A 24,476-nucleotide genomic window follows, 5' to 3' on the forward strand; every position below is an offset into this window, starting at 1 on the left:
TCCCTCCCAAATAAAGTTAACCCCTTCACTACCAGTGTATTTTTACAGTAACAGTGCATATATATAGCACTGATTACTGTAGAAATGTCACTGGTAACCCCAAAAGTGTCAAAAATGTCAGTCAAGGGTCCGATCTGTCCGCCCCAATGTCGCAGTACCGCAAAAAAAAAAATCGCCATTACACGTTAAAAAAAAAAAACAACAAAAATGACAGAAATCTTTCCCTTTGTTAGTAAACGCGATAACTTTTGCGCAAACCAATCAAAATACGCTTTTTGCGATTTTTTTTACCAAACATAGGTAGCATAAAACAAATTGGCCGAAAAAGTAAAAAAATTTTGATTTTTACATTTTTTTTTTGGGGAATTTCATATAAAAAAATGTGAAAAATATTGCTATTTTTGCAAAATTGACGCTCTTTTTTTGATTATAGCGCGTGATCAAAAAATCGCACAGGTGATCAAATACCACCAAAAGAAAGCTCTGTTTGTGGGAAAAAAAGGACGCCAAATTCGTTTAGGTACAGCGTCGCACGACCGCGCAATTGTCCGTTAAAATCACGCAGTGCCGAATCGCAAAATACCCCCTGGTCGGAATGGGGGTAAAATCTTCCGGGGCTTAAGTGGTTAATACACGCACTTGCTGAATTAAAAGAAGACAATCAGGCTCTGTCGCAGCAGGTAATTAGACTGACACAACTTACCACTGCTCAGTCCCCTGAACCCAAAATAAATCCTTCTTTGGTATTTACAGGCGGTCGCAAAAAATTTTGCGAATTTAAAAACGCATGCGAGTTACTTTTCTTGCTAAAACCCCGTACCTACCTTACTGATCACATTAAGGTTTGTACTATTATTTCTTACCTAACAGGCGATCCTCGGGCCTGGGCAGACTCTCTTTTTGAGAAAAGCGACCAGCTTCTCAACTCCTATGCCTTGTTCCTAGCAGAACTCACTAGCCTATATGATGATCCCAATAGGCAGAGTACTGCCGATCTTCAATTAAGATCCTTGAAACAAGGTAGGAGACCTGTAGAAGACTTTGTCGCAGAATTCAAGAGATGGACCCTTGATTCAGAATGGAATGATGCATCTCTGAAAACCCAATTTAGGCTTGGCCTATCAGAGGCCGTTAAAGACGAGCTCGCCCGAGCGGATCGGCCAAAAACCCTGGATGCATTGATACAACTCAGTATCACCATAGATAGAAGACTACGAGAAAGAAAGGCTGAGAAAATGGGAATGCCATTATCCAGTTCTTCTCGGATTTCGGCCGTTGACCCCATTCCTATGGAGGTAGGAACCATACGCCCACCTCTATCAACTATGGAAAGAGCCAAAAGACGATCTGGTAATCTCTGTTTGTACTGTGCATCCCCGGATCACAAGATAAACGTCTGTCCCCTAGTCTACAAAAAGAAGGGTGAGTGTTCACATGTCCTCCTAGGGGGATTGACAACTTTAATCACTAACCCTTACCTTTCCGTTTGCTTAACATTACAGTGGGACCAGAACAGGATTACTACTAAGGCCATGATTGACACAGGATCTTGTGGAAATTATATTGACATACGTTTTGCTGCTTTAAATAAAGTTCCTATTATTTCTAAACTTAAACCTGTCTCAGTGAGTCTTATTAACGGTGTTCCTTTATCCTCTGGTCCGATCACTGATCAGACACAGGCACTCCTAGTCACTACTAACGGGTCTCATATGGAGACCACTACCTTCGATCTAATACCTTCACCCCACTTTCCCATTGTGTTGGGACTTCCCTGGTTGCACACACATCAACCAACCATAGATTGGAAGGAACGGACCCTGGCCTTCCTCTCTTGCTATAGCGAGGGTACGTGTAACCTCCCGTCTTTCGGGAAGATCCTGTCTGTGGTGACAGATGAGATTGCACCACTATGTTATCAGGATCTCTCTGAGGTTTTTCTTGAGAAAAATGCTCAAGCACTACCTCCCCATCGAGACTATGATTGTAGCATTGATCTACTCCCAAATAGCAAATTGCCGTTCGTTCATGTTTATCCTCTTTCACAGGATGAACTTTCCCATCTCAAAGACTATTTGGATGAGAATTTGAAGAAAGGTTTTATTAGACCTTCCACTTCTTCCACAGCAGCAGGACTCTTTTTTGTCCGCAATAAGGACTAAAGTCTCAGGCCTATCATCGACTATAGGCAATTGAATGCTATTACAATAAAAGATCGCTATCCTCTACCGCTTATCCCTGAGCTCATTGAGCAGGTGCGTGGAGCTACCTATTTTTCAAAATTGGACCTGAAAGGAGCATACAATCTCATTCGAATCCGTGCTGGACACGAGTGGAAGACTGCATTCAGAACCAGATACGGATTGTTCGAATATCTTGTAATGCCATTCGGGTTATGCAACGCCCCTGCAGTTTTTCAACGATTTATAAACGATATTTTCAGAGACTTACTAGATGTCTGTGTTGTGGTATATCTGGACGATATACTTATATATTCACGATCCCTGTCTGAACACATAAGACATGTAAGACTAGTATTATCGAGATTGCTTGCACACAACCTTTATGTGAAACTGAAAAAAATGCTTGTTTCATAAAGAAGAGGTACTGTTTCTAGGCTACATCATATCCAAAACAGGAATCGAGATGGACATGAGTAAGATATCCTGCATTCAGGATTGGCCTACACCAACCACACGCAAGGCGCTACAGCGATTCCTTGGATTTTCGAATTTCTACAGGAAGTTCATCAGAAACTTCTCTGCCATTGTGAGACCCCTCACACAGCTCACTAGCATTAAAAAAACATTCAAATGGTCAGATGAAGCAAATAAAGCTTTTCACCTGTTAAAGACAAGGTTTACTTCTGCTCCCATATTACGCCATCCAGACCCATCCCTCCAATACATTCTGGAAGTAGATGCGTCAAACATGGCAGTAGGAGCAATACTCTCCCAACGACCAACTCACACTTCACCACTTCATCCAGTCGCCTTTTTTTCTAAATCCCTAAGCAGTCCAGAGATAAATTACCCCGTGGGGGAAAAGGAACTGCTTGCTATAAAATTGGCTCTGGAGAATTGGCGACATTTACTCGAAGGCACCCAATTACCAATACTTATATACACGGACCATAAAAATCTCCAATATCTTCAGACTAACAAAACTCTCTCTCACCGACAGGTACGATGGTCACTATTCTTTCTAAGGTTTAACTTCCTAGTGACCTACACACCTGCAGATAAGAACAAAAAGGCGGATGCACTATCACGACTAACTGAAGAAAACTACTTCGAAATCCCTTCCGTTCCTTTAATACCTCACAAACGCATTATTGGAGTTGTCCGTTCCTTGAAGGAAGAGGTTTTGCATGGTATAAGTTTGGATTCACCCCCACCACAACTAAATACTGATGCAGAAGGCTTCCTCTACTACAACGACAAACTTTACATACCACCTACCATACGCACCAAGATCTTGGAATTATCGCATGATGTGCCTATGGCAGGACATATGGGTATGACAAAGACTCTTAATCTGATTACCAGGCAATTCTGGTGGCCTGACATGAAAACATCTATACAAAAATTCGTCTCTTCATGCAATGTCTGTGCCAGGTCCAAAATTGACACTACGAGACCATCCGGTCTACTATGCAGTCTACCAATACCCCAAAATCCATGGGAAGTTGTGTCCTTGGACTTTATAGTGGAATTGCCTCCTTCCAAAGGATTTAATACCATCTTAGTGTCAGTGGACCATCTGACAAAAATGGCACATTTCATTGCTATTCGCAGACTACCTTCGTCCAAACAAACGGCAGAACTCCTGATGAAACATGTCTTTAAGTTACATGGTATCCCAAAAACTCTTCTGTCTGACCGTGGATCACAATTTATTTCCAAGTTCTGGCAAGAACTATGTCACATACTACGGATCGAGCGGAAGCTCACTTCTCCTTACCATCCGCAGACCAACGGACAGACTGAAAGAGTCAACCAATGCATCGAGCAATATTTACGTTGTTACACTTCTTACCAACAGGATGATTGGGTGGATCTTCTCCCTCTGGCAGAATTTGCCTACAACAACGCAACCCACAGTACGACCAAGCAGAGTCCGTTCTACTTGAACTATGGGTTTCATCCCTCTATTCTTCCACCACACATCCTTCCTTCAAATAACCCAGTAGCCTCAGACTATCTTACCCAAATAAAGGACTCTCTGGGTTTGCTTAATACTACCATTGCACACGCTCATAGTCAACAAAAGAAGTACTATGATCTTCGCAGAAGACCTTCTCCTCAGTACGCTATCGGGGACCTCGTTTGGCTCTCAACAAAAAATTTAAGACTGAAAATCCCTAGCAAAAAGCTTGGACCTCTGTTCTTGGGACCTTTCCCAATCAAGAAACTTATTGGAAAAGCTGCAGTACAGCTTACATTGCCAATAGACCTCAAAATACATCCCATTTTCCATGTGTCGCTACTGAAGCCCCATGTTCCTGACCAAGGAATAAGGCCTACTATCCCACCTCCTCCTCCTGTACAAGTTGAAGGTGGAGAAGAATATGAGATAAAAGAGATTCTGGATTCTCGTATCCACAGAGGAAGACTTCAGTACTTGGTTCGATGGAAGAACTATGGGCCCCAAGACGACACCTGGCTAAACACCTCTGACATACATGCCTCTAGATTAATCCGCAATTTTCATGCGAAGTACCCAGATAAACCAGCTCCAGAGGCCTTCAGGAGCCGGCCTTAAGGGGGGGGTACTGTAATGTTCTGGTACCTTTGGGTACCCTAATTACTCTTTCATAAGTGTATGCGCCCCACCATTCTCTTTTGGTAAGGTGCGCATACACCTTTAAGACTGATGCTGTCATCACTGAGCGCCGGACTGGATGGCTATTTAGATCGCTGGCTCTCACTCACATGTGTTCGTTCAAACTGCTTTGTGCCTTGATGCTAACCTGTCTTGAAGCTCTCATGCTTGCAAGCATACCTCGCTGTCGGAACCACGCTGCGCTGATCCCTGTATCCCGCTACCGGATCATCCGCTCTTGCCGAACCTCTCCTCTGCTACATTGCTATTAGTGATAAGTACCCCACAGGGGAAACCTCTATAACCTTCATACTAAAGCTTACACTATCTAGCTCTGCATACTAAGGACTATTACTACATCTGCATTATCTAAGATTGCTAGCTCTTGAGCCTACTACCACCTGTTCTTGCACTGGGTTGATCTCTCTTGTATGTCCACCTGCTACTCTGTCATCTGCTACCATACATGATTGCTAAACCTATCTGCATCCCATCTGCTACTATCTTACTTTCAAGAACATTTCCTTTCAAGTGTCTGTCATCTACCATCTCTACCCAACCTGTCTCTTCAGCCTATCATCACTGTGTTACTATATACATAAGTCACTCTAGGAAACATCTTATTGAGTGTGTGTATTTACTTGCTGAATTGAGATCATCCACACATGATGAGTCATTGGGAGTTGGGATTGGTGTCTCAGCATTTCTCTACATGACTACTGAAGTGGAATATTTCTGCAGCTGAAAATCCACATCATACATAAAACGCAGGAGCGTTACAGTGTGCTGGCTCCAAGGAAAATAAGAACCAGGAGTACAAACTGTTCAGTAAGGCTCTTAGCAGGGAACACTTTATGGAACTATATTTTCCTTGCTACTGCTGATAGAGACACTCAAATTGTAATACCTCCTACACTTATTAGAGATAAAGATGTGTGAGCACTGTAGTCTGTAGGATAAGGCCTCTTTCCCAATTATGTGACCTGAAGCCACGCGACTTTGCCGTGTGACTTGAAGCAATGCCTGTGTAATCTTGAGGTCTATGGACTTCAAGTCGCATCAAAGTCAGACCAAAGTAGTGCGTCCCTGCACTACTTTGGTACTGACACAGTATATCTGTGACATACTTTGAAGTCACAGATATGAATGGTACTCATTGGAAATCATGGAGTATGGTTTGTCATGCGACTTTGCAATCCCAAGTCACCAGGACAAGTCGCACACAAGTAAAAGAGGCCTAAGGTTAGACAGATTTGAGATTTGAAAAATTAAAGATACAGCCTGTAAGGCCTTCCCGGAAATAAAAAAAAAATAATAATAATAATAATAATAATAATTAACAGTGATCTGTTAGGGACTAGCTATCTAAAACATATGTTGTTCATATGACTTCATATCGCATAATATATAAAAGAAAATATCTGTCGTTACAAAACCTGAATGTTAAAAAAAAAAAAAAAAAAAAGCACACAAAAGTTACATCAATTTAACAAAAACAATACTTACACAAATGCAGATTTTCAGACAAACTGGGTAGTTTTAGATCCTATTTGATAAATAATTTACTGTGCAACCATTGGAATTTGAAAATCTGGAAGGAGGTCTGTGAGGGGGCATGCTTGGATAGGAGGGATATTGATGAACCCATTCCTGCCAGCAGTACTGCAGCGAATTCAGAGCAGCAATATCTTAAGGAAAGGCCCTTCCATTTCCCTGTATTTAAATCATCCAAAAAGACTGTATTTACCACTTCCCACCCGTCCTATAGCAAAATGACAGCCCGGCGGGGGTCTCATTGTTCTGAGTGAACGTCATATGGCGTCCTTCAGAACAAGCCGCTCGTGCGCGCCCCCAGGGCGCTTAGCGCGGCAATCAGTGGTGCCGTGTGTCCCTCACACCACATCTCTGATCACAGTAAAGAGCCTATGATTCAGGTTCTTTACCATGTGATCAGCTGTGTCCAATCACAGCTGATTGTAGTGTAAATAGGAAGCATGGCTTACTAGTATTACACAACCAGACTTGCTTGAGCAGAGGGATCTCTGGAGCCGCCACAGTGACCTACAACACACAGGAAGCTCTCTTGTGCAGCTGCCATACAGTGCATCGTGTATACTGCAGCTTGGGAGCCTACATTAATGCACCAAGAAGCAGGACCTACAGATCAGGGACTGAGAGTACCAGAGACCCTACTGGGTCATGGACATTGGTCATATCGGCTGTGCATAGGGGGATATCCCATACTACACGGAATCAGTAGCCCAGTAGCACAGGCCGAACCAACGACACATATAGGAGTCTGAATCACTGAGTACCTAGTCATGGCATAAGAACACTTATTATCCTGCATGATTGCTTCCTCTGTGTTCTCCTGCAGTGATTTATGGCTCCCATTTTGTGGTCACTTGCTGGTGGTTTACATGCTCCCACTAAATGACGGACTGCTGTTTGACACCACAGGTCTGACAATTGGGATCTGGAAGGAGTCTCTTAACACTCTTGTGGCGTCACAGCCTTTTGCAGCATACCCAGCACACAGTTTACCATCTATGCACTCATCCACCCATCCAATCACCTTTCAATCATCAACAATTCTCTGGACTTTTGAGTTGTTTGGGCTAGTGACTGGACAATTACTAGAGTGTATATAGTGAAAACCTTGGAGATCAGGTTTGATCTGCTGCTGATACAGTGTCATTTGTGCGGTCAGGCTATTCAGTTAGTGGGATGTGTACTTGTGTCTAGCTTTGGAATAGCTTATGCACTTCACCCATTGTAGTTTCAAGGTGAGGTGTCGGCTAGACTAAGTCTCGAGCAGGTCATGTGCTACAATTAGCGTGCAGGTGCGTTTTGTTGGGATATAGGGGGGTCATTGTGGGGCTGCCTAACCCCAGTTTTGGGTGGGAGGGCTGCACCATTATTGTAGAGGGAGGGGCCGGACTAGGATTTTGTTTGAGAGGACATTAGTAGGGAGGGGATTAGCTATGGGATGGGGGGAAAGTAGTGGGGAGTAATTAGGGTTTGTGATGCTGTTCCATTTTATATTGGTTTGTATATCACATTTTTGAGGAGGTAGCCTCTAAGTGTGTATACAGTTCTTTTTTTGTTTTTTCTTCTTTGATTGTAAATAAGTGTCGGTTATCGGCATTCCTCTGCTCACACTGACAGCTCGTTAGGAGAGCCCATAAGCAGCTTTCCTCAGTAGGGGGGCATCTGTACTGATAATCAGTGCCCATCAGCGATGCCTAGCAGTGCCGATAAATGCTGACCATCAGTGCCCATCAATGTGGCCTATTAGTGCCCATCGGTGCAGCCTTACTTTTTTACAAAATTTTATAAAACAGAAAGAAAACTTTTTTTTTTTTTTTTTTTTTAATTGTTGGTATTTTTTTATTTGTATAGCAAAAATTAAAAAACCCAGTGGTGGTTAAATACCACCAAAAGAAAGCTCGGTCTCAAAAAATGATAACATTTTTGTTTGGGTACAGTGTTGCATTACCGCATAATTGTCATCCCAACTGCGACAGCACCGAAGGCTGAAAATTAGCCTGGGCAGGAAGGGGGTAAAAGGGCCTTGTATTAAAGTGGTAACAGAACTTTAGGTACTGGTATAGGTCTCATTTAAGGGCATATAGCTAATTTCCTGTCAGTCAAAATCCTTGGTAGGATTTTACTATGAAAGCAAAAAAAGAATGAAGTCATTAGACAGTATTGCGCCTGTTAAGTGGATACAAAAAGGTACTCACTGCTCCAGGAAGGCTGCCATGTTTCGGGGTGATGACCAGAAATACTTAAGCAAATTTTCTTTCCAACTTCAAACCTACCATTAGCCTGGGAAGATAAAATGAGGTGAGAAAACTGTCCAAGAAGTAAAGCCTTAATACAGCCAGCTTAAAGTAAAAATGGTGCAATTACCGTTAACAAAATGATACTTGGGGGTTTCATGGGATACTCTGGGGGGAGAACAATTCTACCATGGTAGATACCACCATCAAAATCAGAATCTGGAGGACCCCGAACAGTAAAGTGCCATTCAAATAGATTATCCTGCAAAAAAAAACACACTGATATTTCTTCAGACAGATGTTCGATATTGCTGCGGAAATAACTTCATATCACAGCAGTTTTTCCATGTTGTACAGGTTACCTTTTACACAACAGATCTTTTTGTATCATAGCATTTTTTATTACAGTGCTAGATATGAGGAGGTTATTGTCCACTATTGATAGTAAATTTGGGGTCAGCAGTTACCGATCCTGCAAATAAAAAGGTATACGTTCCCTACTGATACCCCCGGGTAACTTCTAAGTAGAAAGAGAAAGAGGGATGCTACACAGTTTATAGGCTGCAGACCTTTCTAGGAAGCGCAGGTTTCTACAAAGCTCAGATTAAAGTGAACTACATCGATCTTCTGATTTAGCACAGCCACAGTTTTTTCTTGTACAGTATCTTTAGTTCACTGCCTGCGTTACTTCTCAAAATACCAAGAAGATATGCGGGATCTTAGAAGTGCATCAGTTACAGAGGTTTATAAAACAACAAAATCAGGTAAGTTGCTGGAAGACATTTATAGGCAAGGCAGCCCCTACTGCGACACTAAGGGGTACCGCACTTGGGCAGAAGAAGATGCATCTTTTAATCCAAGTCTTCAAGGACAGTCCAGGAGACCAGGAGCTTCAGTTCCAGGAACATGTTAACCCCTGTCCAGAGGAAACACTAATACTGAAGGTGAGGACCAAGGGACCGCCTTTTATTTGATTTGAATGTGTTTCCTGTCCTGGTAGGAGGAGCCCTAGGTCTCATGGGCTGTCCTGGAAGACGACTTGAGAAAAATATGTTGCATTACTTTACCCACATATAGGTTTTGAAGAATAAAAAGCGCTAAATCTAGAGTTACTTCCAGTTCAGGCATGAAGAAGTAAAAAGTGTTACTAAACCCACAACAGTAAAATCAGTCTATATATGCAGTAAAGCATACTTGTTATACTCACTATGGAATCTAATCCTCTGCATTGTGTAAAAAGAAAGCGGTTTGATCCTGTCTTCCCTGATCCTCCCCTTCTTCCATTGTCCTCAATCCATCTCCTAATAGTACAGAGCCTTTGGAGGAACCATGCACATGCTCAGTTGGGTGTGCATTGCTAGCGAGTTTTGATTTTTTTTCTTGGGAGGGTGCATGTGATCAGCACAGGGCCAATCAGCCCTGTCCAGACAGATGGTCAGGGGTCCTGCAGCTTCATAGGACATTCAGAGTAGAAGAAAAACTCCTTCTACAAGCTTTAACCAGACAGTGATAGAAGTCACAAGACTGCTATATACTACTGATGAGAAAATATATTTAGCAGTTTATATTTGGTAAAATAACTGCATTTCCATGCTCTGTGTACTGTGGGAGATCAGATATAGTAAATGCAGGCTCTCTGTTTAGTAACACTTTAAGTCTTTTATTTAAGGTGTGTAATGGCTTAGATTAGGTTGCCTTAAAGTATTGGAAAGCCTTTTGGGTTGTCCCAGATAGAATACAGAGGAAGTAGGTAAATACGAGCACCATGGCAGAGGTTCTAGAAGGCAAAAAAACATGTATTATATTATAGAGATCCAAAGGGCAAAAGCAAAAATGTCTCATGAGCTACATCTGGGCTTACAATGCTGCATGAGATTGTGATAAAAAAGGACACAATAATTTAAAGTAGTATTAAATGACAGTCTCCTAATCTGGCCTTGGTTGGATCTAGTGTCTAGAACAGGGGTGTCAAACTCCATTTCACTGCAGGCCGCATCAGCATTGCAGTTTCTCTCAAATGGCTGGTTGTATTTATAAGACTATATAAATGTATTTACGTTTTATTATAAAAGTAATTGCATCTGTATTTGATTATTACTGGTTTTATTAATAACTAAAGAAAGCCTTAAGCTGTGAAGGACAGGTGCATACTGGTGCGGAGCCCACTCACACTCCTGGGGGGGTAGCAGAAAAAAACATTTCCATGGCTGCACAAAGAAGCGCAAGATCTGTAGGAGGAGCTCTGTTCTCCTCTCTGTGAGACTGCTGGAACAAGGAGGGGGCAAAGATGAGGAGGGGTGCTGCAGCTGCAGGAGAGGTGTGAGGGCCACATAAAATGGCCTGGAGGGCCGAAATCAGCCCCTGGGCCTTGTGTTTGACATGTGGTCTAGAGGGTAGCAAAAATCAACCTTGAAAAAGTAGGAACAAAATGATCAGACACCTTAGAAAACCTTCCTGAATCCATATTTTTCTCTCCTGCGCCAGCAAGCACAATGCTGCCAATTTGTATTGACATATTTAGTTAAAGAAGCAGAGGTCAGTGATGTCTGCCCCAAACTAGCCAACCCTGTTTACCACAGACAAAGGAGGTGTTCTGCTAAAAAATGTTACCAAGTAATGTGACCACCACTGACCTACCTTCCTGACATTAGTAGGAAGAATGGGGCAAGCATGTGATCATGCATAACAATGATCGACCGATATCGTTTTTTTGTTGCCGATACCGATATATTGACCAATGCATATCGGTATCGGCCGATATTTTTGTACATTTAAAAAAAATGTTTTTTTGGTTTTTTTTTTTTTAGACAGGTACTTTTGTGGGGGGACCTTAAAAAAAAAAAAAAAAAAAAAAAACCCCAAACCCCTCCTCTGCACTTAAAAGCATTCAAAACGCCAAGCTTGGCTGTTTTGAATGCTGTCATTTTTTTTTAATTTGGCGCCAAACAGTACCCGGAAGTGATGTCACTCATGACAACACTTCTGGGTTTTTGCCAATTGCGGCTTTGATCGGGTCTTCGGCGGCCGTGCAGGCTGGTTGCCTGGGAGACGGGGGGGGGGGGGGGGAGGATGCCCCTCTCGCTCCTTGTAATGTCAACCAAGCGGCTTCTCAGCTGCATCGGTTTTCATTACAAGACAGCCGACCGACGACTACGGACGTCAGTACCAGGGTGATGCCTCTAGCTGCAGGCATCACTCTGATACAAGCACTTTCCCAAAATATTGGCAATATCGGTAACCTCCGGGGCCGATTCCAATATATCGGGAAAAGTGCATATCGTCCCTCGATATATCGGCTTTGCCGATAATCGGTCGATCCCTAATGCATAACTCAGCACCCGTGGTTTTAGGGATCCTGGAGAAGTAAGGCAAGGTGAACTCACATAAGGCAAGAGTGTCACAAACCTAGACATTTTTAGCAGCACATATAATAAACATATAGCGTAAAGCAGAGGTTACCACTGAAATAGTTTGGCTCCGTCCCCTCTTGCTCAATGGGGCCAACCGTCACATTAGGGGCCAACATGTTATGTCTGGGTTGTGAAGAGGAGTGCATCCTATTCAGCTTTTACAGGACAATAGAAGATTTATATATAATTTTAGCCAGCTATAGCTAAAGGTAAAATTCAAATATAAAGCTGATCATATGCTCGGTCTGCCAAGTTTCTGATGGTCTTACTACAGTGTGCAATTTTTTTTTTTTTTAATCTGTTTTTATCAGCAGAGGTCATGCTCTATTAATGTAGTAAAAACAATAACCAGAGACAAGTAGGGAAGGGGTGAAAAAAGGAGGCAGAGTTGGCAGAGCTTTGAGTACCAAGGGGAGGTTACTACATAGGCAAACAGATAGCCAGAGAGAAAGAATGCTGGGCTTTGTCAAAGGATTTTGTAGGGAATGGTGCTCTGTATGGATAAATGTTGGATGGTATAGCCTCGCCTATAGGCAAGTCAGAGTTGGCTTACAGGTGAGGTCAGGTCATCCATTTAACCGGTTGCCGACCGCCGCAAGTACACATACTGCGGCGGTCAGCCCCGGCCAGGCAAAGTGACGTATCGGTACTTCACTAGCCTGGGAGCCAATAGCGGGCGGGCGCGCGCCGCCAGAGGTGCGCTCCTGCCTCAGCTCGTTCACAGACACCCCGGAGCGTGTGACCGGCGGACCCGATGTCCGCCGGTCACTCGCGATCGTCTGCTGTGAAGGGAGAAAGGCAGGCGGCTAATGTAAACAAAGCCGCCTGTCATTCTTCCCTGTGTAAAAGCACTGATCTAACGATCCTGCTATTTAGGACCGTTGATCTGTGCTGTTACACACACAGCCACACACACACAGCCACATCCAATCACAGTAAGAAGCACGCCCCTAGGGACACACATAGTCACTGCATCTCTAATAAAGTTAACCCCTTCCCTGCCAGTGTCATTTTTACAGCAACAGTGCATATGTATAGCACTGATTACTGTAGTAATGTCAGTGGTACCCCCAAAAGTGTCAAAAATGTCAGTCAAGGGTCCGATCTGTCCGCCGCAATGTCGCAGTCCCGCAAAAAAAAAAAAAAGCAGAACGCCGCCATTACTCGTTAAAAAAAAAAAAAAAAAAAATCTTTCCCGTAGTTAGTAAACGCAATACCTTTTGCGCAAACCAATCAAAATACGCTTATTGTGATTTTTTTTACCAAACATATGTAGCAGAAAACAAATTGGCCAAAGATTTTTAAAAAATTTTGATTTTTACATTTTTTTGGGGGGAATTTCATATAAAAAAAAAATGTGAAAAATATTGTTATTTTTGCAAAATTGTCGCTCTTTTTTTGATTATAGCGCATGATCAAAAAATTGCACAGGTGATCAAATACCACCAAAAGAAAGCTCTGTTTATGGGGAAAAAAAGGACCTCAAATTCTTTTGGGTACAGCATTGCACGACCGCGCAATTGTCCGTTAAAGTCACGCAGTGCCGAATCGCAAAATACCCCCTGGTCAGAAAGGGGGTAAAATCTTCCGGGGCTTAAGTGGTTAAGATCAAGTGATTTAAGCGGACAGCAAGCCTTGACAGTATCTGAGCTGCAGAATAGAGATCACCCCAACCAAGTAGGGAGGGAAGGTTCCATTCAGTCAATGTCAGCCCCTAACAGGCTCCTCATGTGCATCAAGTTGTTCGTGGTTGCTAAGGATATTGCTCAAAATTGAATTTGGAAATAACATGCTTTTAAGATCACAAGCTGGAGATCAGCAAATTCATTTTAAAAAGCTTTTTTTCTGACTTGCAAAACTAAAATATACTGTTATACCAAGTTTATAATTGGACAGTATAGCAATAACAGCTCAGTATAAGGTTCTTGCAAAGACATACCAAGAGGTTATTTACTGCATATTCTAGCAATCTCAATTTGTATCTGGCACATGAAGAATAAACTCCCACGGCAGTGCTTTTCCCCTGACAATGCCAGAATGTACAATGGACTTAATGACAGCTCAGTTGCATGATGCAATTATTTTGATTCATTCATGTTTTCCTAGTACAAATAGCTATATTGGCTGAATAAAATATGCAATTAGACATATGCCGGTTTTCGGTAATTCGATATATCGCGGTATTGCATAGCCACGGTATTGTTATTGTGGCATTTTTAAGATACCGAGTTTCTCTGCTCCTGGGTCTGACTTGTGAATTGATACATTTCAGTGAGCTGGATGACTCATTCACTCACACAGCTAATGCCTATCAGCAAAGTCTCCCAGTAACTATAAACAAAAATGATTACATTGTATTTTTTCCTTCCCTCTGCCAGGGAGAAAGGACGTTTAACCTCTTAAAGACTGGATCTTTTTCTGACACTTGTTGCTTGCAAGTTAAAATCAGTTTTTTTTTTGCTAGAAAAGTACTTAGAACCCCCAAACATTTTATATATTTTTTTAGCAGAGACCCTACAGAAAAAAATGGCGATTGTTGTAATATTTTATAGCACACTGTATTTGCGCAGCAGTCTTTCAAACGCAATTAATAGACTTTAATGAATAAAAAAAAAAAAAAAAAAAAAACAGTAAAGTTATCCCAATTTTTTTTTTTGTTACACAGAGAATCGTGAGAGAATCGTGATCTTTATTCCAAGCTAAAAAATCGTGATTCTCATTTTGGCCAGAATCGTGCAGGTCTAATATACACACACACACACGCATAGCAGCCCACATTACATTATTATTTAGCCATCAAGCAGTGTCTGGCCTACCTGGTGATGACTGGTCCTGGCACTCTGATCCGATAGCCTGGTCTTTAAAGGGGCAAATCCTTGCGGTCCGGAAGTGGTTAAACCTGCAGGAGGACCGGTGTTTTTATCTATTAATGACTTTACTATTGCTTTAGGCCTGGTTCACATGTATGCGGGTTGGTGGTTCACATGTATGCGGGTTGGTGGTTCACATGTATGCGGGTTGGCGGCCCACATTTGCACAGGCATAGCAGCCCATTGATGTGAATGGGCTTGAGCTGCTATGCCTGCGTTTTCAGCTGAAAAAAGGTGCATGCAGAATTTAAAAAAATGCAGTGGCCATGAAATCCATCCTTCTTTTGCACCATGCGACTTACATGCCGTTGCTGCACACGCAAACTGTTTTTAAATGCCGTGCCCACGTATACAAAAAATGCAGAAAGCTTGCCAGAGCAGGAACTGCAGGTTAGTCGCATGGTGCAAAAGCAGGATGGATTTCAAGGCCACTGAATTTTAAAAAAAATGCTGCATGCACCTTTTTTCTGCGGAAAATGAGGGCATAGCAGCCCGTTCAAATCAATGGGCTGCTATGCCTGTGCAAATGTGGGCCGCCAACCCGCATACATGTGAACCGCCAACCCGCATACATGTGAACCACCAACCCGCATACATGCGAACCACCAACCCGCATACATGCGAACCAGGCCTAAAGCAATAGTAAAGTCATTTATAAACAACACCTCCTTCAGGTTTAACCACTTCTTGACCACAAGGATTTGCCCTCTTAATGACCAGGCCATCGGATCGGAGCCGAGCGCCAGGACCAGTTATCACCAGTTAGGCCAGACACTGCTTGATGACCTATTTTAGGCCTGGTTCACAGAGTCTGTACTGACTGACTATATAATAATGTGCATAAGTGAACCAAAGCCCCTAAATTCAGCAATGAAATTGAAGTGAGGTGGAAATTTAATAATTTAAATTTAATAATAGAATACCGTGATAATAACGTATACCGTGGCAAAACCTTAATCAATTAATCGCAGCATGAAAATCTGATACCGTCACAAGCCTATATGCAATACATTTCCTTTCAGTTAAACTACTGTGGAAATATAGGTAGCTTTTAGATTGCTTTAACCCCTTTTAACATAACCTATATTATTTCTCTGTCTCTTTGTGAAATATTAAGCTTTTTTGTAGTATGTACACATTGTGTTGAACACCGATATGCCATGTTAAAATGCTAAACAATGTCAAAAGTAATGATACTGTACCTCTAGTGGTTGGGCATGGTAATGATCTGTAGCATCCTTCAATTCTGCAGCTTCTTTCATAAGTCGTTTGACCGCTGGAAGGAAAAATAATAAGCTTCATATAATACAACCTTAAATATGATCTTAATAGGATTGCTAGATGGTGGAAAAATCATAGTTATAGAGCAGTAATTGTCACTGTAATGTAAAACACAGGCATCAGAAAGATACACAGGCGGTAAAATGCCACATTCCCTATTTTAAATGATAGCCTATACTCTTTCACTAGGGATTAGCGATGCACATCCTTTCAATAGTTCTGAATTGGGACTAAAAAGAATCACTGTAGGGCATAAAGCCGGCCAGAGATGGTGCGATTTTCTATCCTGCAACAAAAGGCTTGATTCCCTCCAGCAGAGCTATTGTGTTCTCCCTGGGGTGAAGGGAACCGTCCTTACTGGGGGAACACACAGTGATTATTTCTAGCAACTATCTGCGCTGGCAATAATCGCATGCAAAATCTGACATGCTGGTTGTAGCCACGTCAATCGGTGGAGCAACTTGGGTACAATCAGCCTGCCCATACATAGTCCAAATTAAAAATAAATAGACGTGAAAAAGCCAAATAATGTAAAGTGCAAAAGTAAAAGCTTAAACATATATATCCAACATAATTCCAAATATTTCAAAACAATATATTCCCTCAATACTCTTGTTGTCAAACAGTAAGAGTTAGTGGTGATAATAACTAAGTGTATTTTGTTTTATAAAGTGCACCGTGCCAAGTGAGGTGCTGATTGGGCATGTGCCGATGCCCTTACCAAGGTGCAGCCCAAACGGCTGATAACAGAAAAATATATATATAATGAATAAATAGTGCCCAATAATGTGGTAAGAACGTATAAGCAGGCTTTTTGTCCATCTGAGTGGACGTCATATGACGTCCTTTCAAAAGGCACCAGGATCTGTCACTGACTATGGCCACCAGGCACAGCAGGTGACAGATCCTGGTGCCTTCCGGCCTGCTGCTAGTATCATGTGATCGCTGTGACCAATCACAGCAGATCACATGACAATTGTAAGCAATGGATGCGTTCCTTTCATGCTATCCATTGTATACAATTGTGTTGCTAGCTGTGATTGGTTAGCTTTGGCCAATCACAACAAAAGGCACTGAATGAATCAGTTTCCTTCAGCAAAAATGGTTGCTTTTACCAAATAAATTCACTTGTATAAGCAATCATAAGGTGTATATAAAAAAAAAAAATCCTGGTCACTTTCCCATAGTAGTACAGTGTTACTATGGTATTATATATACACACCACTTATATAATATAATTTAATATATATATATATATATATATATATATATATATATATATATATATATATATATATATATATATATATATATATATATATATATATATATATATCTTTTTTTTTTTTTTTTTTACATACTGTCACCAGTCAGTGTCCCTGATCACCACCACACCAGTTATACAACAATGCTGTATTACACTGGTGACGTATGTAAAATAAATAAATGGAAAAAAAAAATTTAGATTTTTCTTTTTTTTTTAATTTCTTTATTTTACAAATAATTAATTGTGACAAAAAAGTATGACTTCAAAAAACTTGCCATGCCTCTTACTAAATACCTTGGACTGTTCACTTTCCAAAAAGGGGTCATTTGGGGGGTATTTGTACTATCCTGGTGTTTTCGGGCTTCAAGAAATGAGGCTGTCAGTACACCAGGATTGATCAATTTGTAGATCTATACACCATAGCTTGTGAACTCTATAACTTTCCTACAGACTAAATAATAAATACTGATTTGGGCTACTTTCACCAAGGAAATGTAGCAGAATACATTTTGAGCTTAATTTATGAAGAACATTTTTTTTTTTTTTGCAGTTTTCCATCCAAACACGATGAGTGAGTTTGTGCAGGCCAGTCAAGTTGAGTCCTGACCTCAACCCAATAGAACACCTTTGGTATGAACTAGAGCGGAGACTGCAAACCAGGCCTTCTCGTCCAACCTCAGTGCCTGACCTCACAAATGTGCTTCTGGAAGAATGGCCAAACATTCCCATAGACACACTCCTCAACCGTGTGGACAACCTTCCCAGAAGAGTTGAAGCTGTTATAGCTGCAAAGGTTGGGCTAACTCAATATTGAACCCTACGGACTAGCAGGTGTCCCAATACTTTTGGTAATATAGTGTACTTTCAAAGAGTGCAGTGACTAAAAAAAGGTTGAAAAACTCTGGTCCTAAGGGTGCCTGAAAATGCATTTACCTTAGAGGCACTAGTTAAACAAAATGTACCGAGTCATTAAAGCGGAGTTCCACCCATTTTTAATACGTTGGATTACATAGATGTATGTAATCCCCTTTAAAACGACTTTTACCAATGGAAACTTTTTTTTTTTTTTGCTAGTAAATACCTTATTTTCTTGTTTATTCCTCCTCTCCTCACTTCCGGGTCCGATCGGCGATGACGTCATTCGGCGATTCGCAGTGTGTGCTGGGATGTATTCCATGCCAGAAATCTCGCAGTATTACCCAGGAGCTGAGCTGTACTGTGTGTATTCAGGCCGTCACCTGCCCCACCTCCTCTCAGTGAGTTGTACTGTATGCATTGTATTCAGGACGTGCTCTGCCCCGCCTCCTCTCAGTGAGCTCAATGAGGATATAATGCAGGGGTGGCGAACAAGTTCGACAAAAGGAGCCAAAATTTTAAACTGTGAGAGTCAGAGAGCCACACCACGCAGTGACCTGCCAATGATCGCAGAGTGCCAGCCACACATTGCCCCCAATGATCGCAGAGTGCCAGCCACACACTGCCCCCAATAATCGCAGAGTGCCAGCCACACACTGCCCCCAATAATCGCAGAGTGCCAGCCACACATTGCCCCCAATGATCGCAGAGTGCCAGCCACACATTGCCCCCAATGATCGCAGAGTGCCAGCCACACATTGCCCCCAATGATCGCAGAGTGCCAGCCACACATTGCCCCCAATGATCGCAGAGTGCCAGCCACACACTGCCCCCAATAATCGCAGAGTGCCAGCCACACGTTGCCCCAAATAATCGCAGAGTGCCAGCCACACATTGACCCCAATGATTGCAGAGTGCCAGCGATCCCCCGCACTTACCTCACGCAGCTTCTCTTCAGTCCCCGGCTCCCCGCGTCTCCGAGTCTTCAGTCCTCCCGCGGCGCCTCCTCCTCGTCCAATGGCACGGTGTTTGCCTTTCGGCCAATCAGGAAGCGGGAGGACCCGCTCCCTGATTGGCCAGGAGGAGGATCCGTGTGACAATAGCGAATTCTCATTCGCTATTGTCACAGAATGGGCGGGTCAGGGCGCACTGCTGCTCCCTGGCCGCCACGTCTGCGGCTGCGCGGTCCGAGCGCGGGACATTCAATTGTACTGCGCTCGGACGCGCAGAGGGATTCAGCCACAGTATACTATAAGAGGCAAAGAGCCAAAGAGCCGCATTCAGTTCGGCCGGGAGCCGCATGCGGCTCGAGAGCCGCGTGTTCGCCACCCCTGATATAATGCTTTCAGTCCTCGCTCACTGAGAGGAGGCGGGGCAGAGCACGTCCTGAATACAATGCATACAGTACAACTCACTGAGAGGAGGCGGGGTGGAGGCGGGGCAGGTCACGGCCTGAATACACACAGTACAGCTCAGCTCCTGGGTAATACTGCGAGATTTCTGGCATGGAATACATCCCAGCACACACTGCGAATCGCCGAATGAAGTCATTGCCGATCGGACCCAGAAGTGAGGAGAGGAGGAATAAACAAGAAAATAAGGTATTTACTAGCAAAAAAAAAAAAAGTTTCCATTGGTAAAAGTCGTTTAAAGGGGATTACATACATCTAAAGTTACGAAAATGGGTGGAACTCCGCTTTAAGTGTTCATCCCTGTTGCTGAATTTTGGTGATCTAACTGTGTATCTATGTTATAACTTCCTGTGCACTGATCCTGGGATACTCAGTAATCAATGGCTTCTTCCAGCTCCAAAATTGGAGCTCTGCCTCAACCTCCCCATATTCCTAAATGCAATATGTTATACTTCTAACCAAACCACACATGTAAATTTAGGGAGGAGGAGTGGTGTGATCCGAACTGGCTGTGTGCATGAGCCTTATCTATTCGTTTCTGAGTGATAACCAAGAAAAACTATACCTTGTGTCATGTTCTAAAAGCCAAACATTACAAAGTTACCTTTTTTATTCTCCATTATACACCTGAATCATTCACCAAACTGCCTGAGCAATCACCCAACGTACACTCTGTGAGCGAGGACACGTCAACCATTGCAGAAGTGTGCCGTTACCGCACATTAATCACCCAACATCAAACTCTACTGCCATTTTTCTCATAGAGGTGGTTAAACACACAGCTCAACAATCACATTTGTAGGAATAATCATGCATTGACAGTAAAACCTTTGACTGAGAGTAACTTGGTTTGAGAGCGTTTTGCATGACAAGCTATTTTTTTTTATAATTTTTGACTTGGTAAACGAGCGATGTCTTGATATACAAGTAGTGTCACGTCATAACGGAGTATAAAAGAGAAGAGAAGCACCTCTAAGTGTAGCAATATGGTTCCATTTAATGAAGGTACAACATTTAGCAACTCACATGGTTGATGATTAAAACAGGCACATCTAAGTATTCATTAGGGGTAAAGCTGTCCACATAGTCTATCCTCCTCACCGCCATTGACGTCATCTCTTCCACACTGCACTCCACGAGCACAAGCCTTCGCTTTCAGATCGCTCTACTGCAGGGTAGTCTTCCTGGTCATGATTGCAGACTGACAGCAGTGAGAGTGGGTGGTGTGAAGGACGGTCTATGTGGACAGCTTTACCCCGGATGCCTGCATACTTAGATGTGCCTCTTTTAATCATCAACCATGTGAGTTGCCAAATGTTGTATCTTCATTAACTACTTCACGAAACACGTCGTGCCTGTATATCAACTTTCAGAAGTGCCTGTATCAGTGGCTCAACCTGATACCGTTTTTTAGAGCCAGCGGTCGGCTTTCAGAAGATAACAGCCGATGCGTCTCCGCAGCCGCTCAGCCGTTATCCCCCCCTCCCCCGCCTCGTGGCTCTGCCCGGGTCTCCCGTCCCACCGGGAGGCCCGAGCAACCAGCCAGCACATCCGCCAGCTGGTTGGAGTCCCGAACAAAGCTGAATTTGGCTTCAATCGGGTCTCTGGAAGCAACGTGACTTTTGGTTTACTCAGCTGCCAATGGCACCGATTTACAAAAATGTTGATTTCGGCATTTTAATACTTTGAAGTGCAATGGAGGGGTCTGGGGGCTTTTAGAACCCAGATCCCTCCATAAAGAGTACCTGTCACGTCAAGGGGTGTTTACATTGTTTGTGACAGCAATAAAAGTGATCAGATTTTTTTTTTTTTTTTAAACAGTGTTAAAAGTAAAAAATGAAATAAAATAAATAGGAAAAACATTTTTTTTAAACCGCCCCTGTCCCTGCCCATTGCCTCCTGGGAGTGATGAGTAAGAGCTCCCAGGACGCATTGCAGGACAGGAAGTGATGGCGCAGGCCGCGGCCACAGAGGGAGGAAGTTGAAGGAAAGGTGAGTAAATTTTCTTCTGAAACAAGGTAAGTAAAAAAAATAATAAAAAATTCGGGAATATCCAATTATTTTTCAGGTGACAATAAGGAAGCCGATGGCACAAAATCTAATGTAACGATTTTGTGGCCGGAACTCCGCTTTAAGTCCTCATGTACAGGGGCTTATGAAAATAAGTAGCATTTCTTTCTGCCACAATATGTATGCGCGTGTATAGCGCTTGAGCATAAATGCATTCTACTGGCATAATAATTTATTCTGTGACAAGCTTCACGCAATAAATCTCACAACCATCATGGCAAAACCACGATGTGATTGAAAATAAAGGCACCTGAAGCTGTGTTTTGCCATTGCAGAGCGTTCTGAGATTGCACGCAGTATGGCAGCGATTCTATCGCGATCCCAATACGCCCAGCTGGGAATGCAGCCTCAAGATGGGTTCATATGGATGGAAAATTGGTCAGTTCAGTAGGGACATGCCAGATTCCAATTTGTGTGTAGCCCTCCTGGTTCCTCAGAAGTCAATCACTTATGTGGATGAAGAATTTTTTTTTCCCATTTAAACTTCTGGTTGAATGAAAAAGAAAACCTCACAGTGCCCCCCCCCCCCCCCAGCGAATTTAACCCTTGCAGTGCAGGGAGAGCACCACTATAATGGAGCATTTGTACTGCCCCCGGAGAGGAGCATTAAGAAAACATGGTGGTTGCACTCTCAGCCCCCGATCTTTTATCCAATGCCCGGCCAAACCACAAATGTATTTTCAGTTTCTGTATGAGTGAGGCATCATCCTTTCAGAATGAACCAATCAGAGAGAGCCACATACAGATGATAGACATTAGCAGATGTTATTTTATGTATTCTACATTCACAAGACCGTAATCTGAAACGGAAACATCCAATTTGAGACCGGGTTCACACACACGCAGCCGCAGGGGGTCTAGTGCAAATAAGGTCCACACCTAAATCTAAACCAAAGACCCACAGGACCCTTTTTGAATGGGAATCGCGGCCGTTCCGGAGTGGCACGAACCAGCTCAATTGACAGCCAGTCACACTCACCTGTCATGTGAATTGGACGCGGGGAAACCTGCATTCAATTCACATGTATGTGACCCCGGTCTTACACATTCTATTCCCCACTACTGACAACATTCTTCATCTTATGGTGGCCATACACTCTTCAATTCTATTATCTGATTGGTGCATGGCTCAATCAAAGAAATTAAGGGTCCGTTTACACCAGAATGCATTCTGAATGCGTTACATATGCTTTTCTGCATGCCCCTTTTTGACGCATTCCAGAGCGTTTTTGATGCAGTCCAGTGCAGTTTCCCCTCTCTTTTTTTCTTAACCTTAAATAAAAACCTGTGTTTTCCAGTGCATTTTTGGTGCCTTCCGGTGCATTTTTGATGCGTTTTACAGTGATCCAGTACAGGAAAGATGCATCATGCTCTACTTTTTTTTTCCCTCAAACTGGAACGCACCGGAACTGCAAGCACTGCTGTGACCTATGTCATGGGAAACCATATAATCTACTTTGCATGCGTTTTTGACGCAGAAAAAAATAGAAAAAAAAGCACTGGACTGCATGAGGTGTGAACTGGTCCTGAATTAGCAAACAAATATCCATAACTTGCCTTCTGATCAGATTTGATTAATCTCGATCAGACGATTATTGGTTGTCTGGCATCACTCGGTAAAACTGAGACGCTTTGGTGATTAATTTGATTGTATTTCCATCGGTCAGGTTACACGATCACATAGCGAAAGCAGAGATGCAATGGATACCCTACGATCGTATCTCCCAACTATTGATCAAAATTCACTTCCCCGTGCCCAACTATAGATCAATTATTCCTATCAGGAGTGATCGATCAGGAAGTTGATGGTTTATTGAAGGGTGTATGACCACTATAAAGGAAATGAAAAGTGTATGATAGTGGAAGTAAGCAAAGAGTGAAATCTGGAATTCCCCCCACACACAATGAGATGCAGGAAAAGTTCAGTCCCATAGGGCAGACCTCGTATTACATAAAGTCCAGGTAATCCCTAACTGCACAGGTCATCACACAATAAACCGCACAGAACTGGGTCATCACATCCATACAGTATGCGGAACACAAACTGAAACCATTGCGTGACCTCACATACACACCGATCACATCACACACACCGATCCGATCACAGCACACACACACCGATCACAACACCCCATCCCCTCTATTACCCGGGCTCTTCAAGTTGTAGCGAGCCTCCATGACTGTCTGACAGCGGCGGCCAGATCCCCGCCCTAGATCCGCCCACGCACGTCATGCCGCATCGCTCCAGCCACGTCACTATAGTGTAGCTGGAGAGTGGGCGGGGTTTGAGGCTGCGCCGCTGAATGCAAATCAGGAATTTCCCTGCGCAGAGTGGGGCTGTCAGTATGATCACGTGACACGCTAGCTGTCATAGAAGACACCGCTGATGAAATACATGCGTTGTGCTTGTCATTTTTAGTATGGAAGTGGCTCTAAAAGACTAAACATTTTTTAGCCATAACAGCCTTAAATCTGACATTTGTTGTTTACAAGTAAAAGTCGGTATTTTTTGCTAGAAAATTACTTAGAACCCCCAAACATTTTATATATATATATCTATATATATATATAAATACAGTATATATATATATATTAATACACACTGAACAAAATTATAAACGCAACACTTTTGCTCTAGCCTGTTCTTTAACCACTTAAGCCCCAGAAGAATTTGCCCCCTATTTTGCGATTCGGCACTGCGT

At 42.8% G+C, this 24,476-nt stretch overlaps 1 protein-coding gene across 1 annotated transcript in view; it reads right to left on the reverse strand.

Moving 5' to 3' along the window:
* Positions 1-24,033, reverse strand: part of UBE2J1 (ubiquitin conjugating enzyme E2 J1) — a 37,514-nt gene extending 13,481 nt beyond the window's left edge. Inside the window, exons 1-4 of the mRNA XM_082251398.1 lie at positions 23,922-24,033; positions 16,092-16,165; positions 8,740-8,871; positions 8,571-8,655 (exon numbers count right to left, since the gene is read on the reverse strand). Coding sequence (XP_082107524.1) covers positions 8,571-8,655; positions 8,740-8,871; positions 16,092-16,165; positions 23,922-23,952 — 322 coding nt within the window. The 5' untranslated portion in view covers positions 23,953-24,033. The remainder of the gene's footprint in view (positions 1-8,570; positions 8,656-8,739; positions 8,872-16,091; positions 16,166-23,921) is intronic.
* Between the last annotated feature and the right edge of the window lie 443 nt (positions 24,034-24,476).

This window comes from Pelophylax lessonae, assembly GCF_965119305.1.
Source record: "Pelophylax lessonae genome assembly, chromosome: 3".
NCBI lineage: Eukaryota > Metazoa > Chordata > Amphibia > Anura > Ranidae > Pelophylax > Pelophylax lessonae.